The following is a 6,072-nucleotide window of genomic DNA, read 5'->3' on the forward strand; positions in this document are numbered from 1 at the left end:
ATGGGGCCCCCGAGACGGGCCACATCAATGGTTAGAGACACTATCAGACATGGCGCAGTCGCGCCCTCAATGGCGCTCGTGTATCCAAGCTATTGTCTTCAATGCATAGCTCCTTTTCCAACCGCCCCCCCCCCACACTTGACAGGCCACTGACAGTGCTGGATTTATGCACCAATTTACCAGCTCGCGCGTGCAATGCGCAGCTACCTCCCCCCTCCCCCAAATCATCGGTGAACGAAACTGCGGCAGCTACAACCCGTGTACGACGATTAAGCGGTCATTACGGCTGACAATGATGATGATGATGCTTTGGCACATGCGCTTTTTATCTTCCCACCCTAGAATCATGTGAATATTGCTTTTTTCGGTATCCGCTTGAAAAATAAGTATTTCGAAAAGCTTTTTAGGCCTGTTTCGCTACCTGGTTAGGCCTCTGTCTGCCCGATTTTCAGAGCTTCGGTCTCAAGACACTTAACCCATCAGGCATACCTTCATTGAGCCCTACGATGTTAGTCTGGTGTGGACAAGTACCTTTGTTGTCCCTAAAAGTTTTGTTCTCGTTTTCATTTGCATTTCACATGATGACGTCAGTTCTTTTTTCTTAAAAATAAGGTACAGGATTATTTTTTTTGAATGTTGACTGTCCATTTATCTCCAACTAGCCTGGCGGTAGCAGCCATCCCGGAGGGTCTTCCCATCGTTGTTACGGTAACTTTAGCCATTGGTCAAATGCGTATGGCTGCACGAAACGCCGTGGTTCGGAAGTTGCCGGCAGTGGAGACACTTGGTGAGCTTTATTACCAGATTATTATCATTTGTTACAATAAAAACCACTTTGTGTTTTGAGTTCACCGAGCACATACAGCAGAATGCATCCGATTTGGGGTCGTTCTCTTTCCGCTAATACTTGCGACGGCTCTGCTTCTCTCTCATTTACTAACGCCAAGCTATATTCATCGTCATTCTGGTCTAAGTTTTGGATTCCGCTCATTGTAATTTCTCATTTTTGTCACAGCCAGCAACTCACAGAGTTTTTCTCAACTCATTTTGCTGGCTTCAGTTCGGGTGTCGATCATTACACACCTGCATACTCTGATAGTAGGCCTGCTCCAACTAGGCGCCAGTTGGTTGTGCTCAACTGTTTTTATGGACTACATTTCATACTCATGTTAGTGGATTTTGATCCAGTGCAATAATATTTTCATCGGGCCAGATGTCATGACTTAATGTTTACTTTATCCGCTATTTCCTCACCTCCGTAGTGTTGCTAAGGCACGTTTTTGCGCGAGCTTCTAATGACTAGTGGTGTTTGTCCACTTACAAAACAAAGCCGGAATTAATTCCAGTCTTCCATTTGTGTAAAACCGTGCGTGAGCCAACCAAGGACACATCGTCGATGTCGCGTTGGTTGTCGCCGAAACGTTTTATAGCCAATGGCCAAGTTCGGAGAGCAAACTGACAAGCAAGCAGCGTGGTCGATCGAACCATATTGCACATTGCATATTGTCAGGAGAAAGATTGTGCGGGACAGTCTTGACACCAACTCGACACTTCACGTTGACTTCGAATAAACGGACACTTAAATACATATTAAAAGTCCGAACTTCAAATTGAAATGGAGACGCACAAAGTGGACTACTGGGTCGTATGGACCAGAGTAGACGCAATATCAGGGCCAAACATTTCGAGAGCAGGAACCCGGTCTAAATCGCATCAGAAAAGTTCACGGAGGCGTCCCTCACTTGTTACGGTGACATTAAAGGCTGAGAAAGCGTGAGTCTGCTGTCCATAAGACCTCGGTTCTCAAAAGCATCCGGTCCATAAGTTACTTAATCTGGTGGCACATGATCTGCGTTTGAATTTCGAGTTTCCCATGTTGATTTGCACGCCAGTTTCTTCGTTATTCTCACGTGTGCTGCGGTCAACAAGAGCGTCCGAGACGGTCTCACCACGCACAAGTTGTAGCCTGTCGGTATTTGGATCTATCTTGAGGGATGTTTCCAAAACGTCTTGCAGTTAAGTCTCACTGAGAAATTGTTAGATGCCGCTTGAAACAGGCCCGTCAAGTTTTCACGTAAGACGTGTTTCTCCGTTTTCGAAAAAGTTTGGTGACAATCGGTAGATTTATTGCTGGGCAACGTTTCGCTTTTGACACAAAAGCTTCGTCAGGCCAAGTGACCAAGTTCCGACGTTGATCGAGATTTAGGGCGGAAGGAGAACCAACCAGCTAAGTCAAGTTAAATCTCTGTTGGGTGTCGGCCGAGGGATTTTAGTGTGTTAGAGTGGTTGAACAAGTGTTGGGTCGGTGGGGAAACCTACATGTGTTTGGGTCCNAGGGTTTAGTTCTTCTTGTTCGGTTCATTTGATGGTTCCTCTTGAACTTCGTCTGAACCTTCTGTTAGTCTGTGTGGGTGAGCTACTGCTAAGAAAGTTGTGTAAGAGGGATGGTGTGACCTTTGGTCGGTTGGGGTTTCCACCCTAATCCCCCGTTTTTTCTAATGATCCTAACTGGATTGACAACCACACCGTCACGTGTCAACTCGGCCTATCTAAGACCGCTTTCCATACGCTCGCTAGCTCCACACTTTCGACTCAATCCACGCTGTGATGCTTAGTGATTTCCACCGCCTCGGCTATCAGCCGCTGTGGTGTGAATCGCAGTCCCTGTCTTAAAACGTGTTTCTCCGCCCCAACTTTCCCAATACGCTTCAAGGTAGCGTTCCACAATTTATATGGGTTCTTCCATCCACAGAGAAAAGGTTAACTCACTAATGTTCGATCACGTTTTTCTGCAAGTCTCAAAATATGTGGAAACATATTTGGAAAAACTTAATATTGCTTTGCTGTAACCAGAAAGTACAAACTGCCCGTTTTGGACGGGTGTTGGTGAATCTCAGTTCACGAGTATTTTAATGCCCTCCAAATCCTGTTTTTTGTTGTGAACCGTCGATTGCCTTCTGCACCAAATCTTCTCAAAACAAAGTGATCGGGACTGAAAGTTACGCGCCAGATCGTACGACAACTCTGGTTGGCCGTAAATTAGTTTTCGTGAACCATTCTCAACCGTTGCCCATAAACTTCAGTAACCCTGAGAATATTTAAAGCAATTGATTTCTCAAATCGGCACGAATCGGTTCACTTCACTTGTTTTTTTAACCTGTGTGAGTTTTCTGACGGCTATGATTTCCTTCACAAAGGAGTAAGCTGAACAGGGAAGAGGTAGTCTGTTCTCGGATGCGATAGTCCAATCAGCCGGCTGATGTTGGATTGTTCTGATTGCTCGGTAAAATGGGAAATTAGGCGGTTACGAATTCAGAATGATGGCTTTGATACGGGAAAGCCACTGGCTACGCAGCTGAGTCAGGTGTGTGGTGAGTGTGCCCAGTCACGGGTTCCCCATTAGCACCGTTTTTGTTGATATTGTGCATAAATCCTCCATCAAGAACAATTGCATAAAACGATTTCTTGAGGTGAGCGGTACGGGCGTTCTTTGCCGGTTAATCTTTTCGCGTTTATATTGAGCCTACTCAACTGTCATACTAAACTGATGACGTCCTCGGCGAACTAGATTCGTCTGAAAATTGAGCTGATGTTAACGACAGACTGAATTGAACTCCAGATAATCTTCTCCTTTGTGTGGAAGAACTTTCAGCATTTTGATAAGTAGTGTGTTGCGTGAGCTGTGATAAACACAGAAAAGAACAGAGCAGATCTTAGCTTTCGTGGGTTCTACACACGGAGAGGTAGGGCACTCTCCTTTCGTACCTGTTTTGCACTGCACCCTGTGGGGTTTCCTGCCACTGAGAGAAATTACGTGGATCTTACCCATGAAAGGACGAGGATCTCTCGTGGTCACACAGTTACGATCAAGTGGTTGGTCGTCCCATGCTATGAATGCGAAATGTTCCTCTCACGAAAGACCATTCTTTGCTGTTTCAACTGGCGACCCTCCTTATTCGTTTGATTTACGATATACCCACGTCCACCGAAAACATTTTCTATTGAATCCCCCGTTCCACTGTCATCTTCCATATATCGCTTCAATTAGATGTATCTTTTCACCGAGACGTTTAGTTTGCGATATCATGACAGTAGTTAAACCGTGTCAACCGCGTCTTTGCCTCTTCCTTCGCTTCGTTCCATCACATATGTTTGAATTTAGGGCTTGACGTCGGTCGGTTTACTAGTGCACGTTGGCACTGCATGGTCTTCCAACATCATCAGAATGGAAGACAATTATATCAACCACATCAAGTAGAGATAAAAAGTGTGGTGTTTGCATAGATCCCTAAGAATCGGATGATACACTGGCGGTGCAAGTTAGCGACTCGTGGAAAATTCGCATCTAGGCAGATCTGTGACGAACGACAGTCGATAATTTGTCAAATAGACACACAGCAGAGGAAGATATCCAGCGCCCACGTAAATGAGGTCTCAAGTATATGTTAGCCGGTCGTTCTTCATGGCGAAGTTATAACGGGAATGGACGCTATTTGAATGAACGGCAATGCATCGTACCCACAACATGCACAAACGTTTGACTTTTGAGAGGAATCTTTTATTTGTTAAAGGGGAATGCCCTTGAGATTTCACTTGAAGGTTCGATCAAATGCAATATATTACTCTAGCACGTTTTCCTGACGGGTCCCTGCAGGAAGCTTCAGAGAATTATGGTCTCTCCGGAAAAGGAAAACTGCACGTCACTTCAGTTGACAGATGTTGTGCATTAACCTCTGAAGGCCGTTAACTGAAAACCGTTGGTTGTATCACATAACACGATCAACTTTGCGGACTGTTGTCCGACACAAGCTTCATTCAATACAACAGAATTCGGTGCGTTTCTGTTGAGATGCATCTTCTCAGCCATCAGATGTAAACAGTCGAACTGTTTTGCACTCAAAATTTGGGATACCATGAGCAAAGAGGCAGACCAAAAAATGTCTGGATGCCGCCAGCTTCCTTCATTGATGTGGTGTGCGATTCATACTGCAGTTCGCTTGATAATCTCTGTAATTTCAATTTTGAATACTTCACAGACTGCCTCAATTGGCTTCTGTCATGGTGTAGCCCCCGTTGGCTTGTGTCAGGCTAGGCTGTTTTCGACGCCCAACTCAGAGTGGCTTAAACAGAGAGGTGGCCAACCCTTGATTTGGCAGAGGAGTATGAAGGAGATCAATAGACGCTTGGATGCTGTCGGTGCTACTCGTCTTCCAGGATAGGGACCGCTCGATGCTCACTGTGTCTGGTTGGAGACACTACAAAATACGGCTGCCAACCGATGTCAGTGGCGTTCTTGTTGTCAGTTGCCTGAGTGAATGTCTGGAGGTGTAGGCACCTCGGAATGATTGTGGCAAGCTAGCACCAAGTTCCTCCTCCGTCCATCTTTACTCTTTTCTTTACAATAAGGCTTTCAAATAAGTCGTGGTTGTACGGCAGTGAAGCATCGTTGTTGAACACTGATGTCATGCTGTCGATGATGATGATGACTTAGTAGTTTCAAACTGGATCTACAAGGTGAGTTTTAGGATTAGCTCGATCGCGAATCGCCGACAGAAATAGAGCCCGAGCTATTTTAGTGGGAGCTTCTGGTACGGAGGATATTCTCAGTCGCTCTTTTCTGGTCTTGGATAACCTGTCACTATGTCGGTCCCCTAACCCCCCACCCCGGAAAGGGACAACGTCCTCAGAAAAGTGACATTCGAAAGGATCTTTGTCAACTATGTCACTTTTAAAATATTCGTCACTAGGATTCTTTTCATTTGTTTGATCCATATACTCCTTGACTTCCCACGAGTAACTATAACTCATCGCTGCAGGGACAGCGTGCGTTTCCAAGACCAGTCTCGGTGATATCAACATCGCAGATCTTGTGATGTTGCATGCCAATGCACAATATATTTTTCAAAGGTAGTTCACTTGGTATGAAATTTTTTTAATTATAAAGTTAAAACACACCGTAGTGTTGTTGGAATCCGACGTTTCGGTTACCGTGTGCGACTTTTCTCAAAGATTTCTACAATCAATTGAATACAAATCAAATGCAGTGAGGTCCACTGCCGTGTCTTCCGATCG

The 6,072-nt window shown here is 45.2% G+C and overlaps 2 protein-coding genes across 2 annotated transcripts in view; one reads left to right on the forward strand and one right to left on the reverse strand.

Moving 5' to 3' along the window:
- T265_13488 (hypothetical protein) overlaps positions 1-6,072 on the forward strand; it is a gene marked incomplete at both ends in the record, with an annotated part of 60,061 nt that overhangs the window by 23,776 nt on the left and 30,213 nt on the right. The window contains one exon of the mRNA XM_009169103.1: positions 663-787. Within this exon, the coding sequence (XP_009167367.1) occupies positions 663-787 (125 nt within the window). The remainder of the gene's footprint in view (positions 1-662; positions 788-6,072) is intronic.
- T265_04352 (hypothetical protein) lies at positions 5,497-5,859 on the reverse strand (the record flags this gene model as incomplete). The annotated part of the gene is made up of 1 exon (XM_009169073.1): positions 5,497-5,859. One exon carries the CDS (start codon positions 5,857-5,859, stop codon positions 5,497-5,499), a length of 363 nt encoding a protein of 120 aa, XP_009167337.1.

This window comes from Opisthorchis viverrini (assembly GCF_000715545.1).
Source record: "Opisthorchis viverrini unplaced genomic scaffold opera_v5_71, whole genome shotgun sequence".
Lineage (NCBI taxonomy): Eukaryota > Metazoa > Platyhelminthes > Trematoda > Opisthorchiida > Opisthorchiidae > Opisthorchis > Opisthorchis viverrini.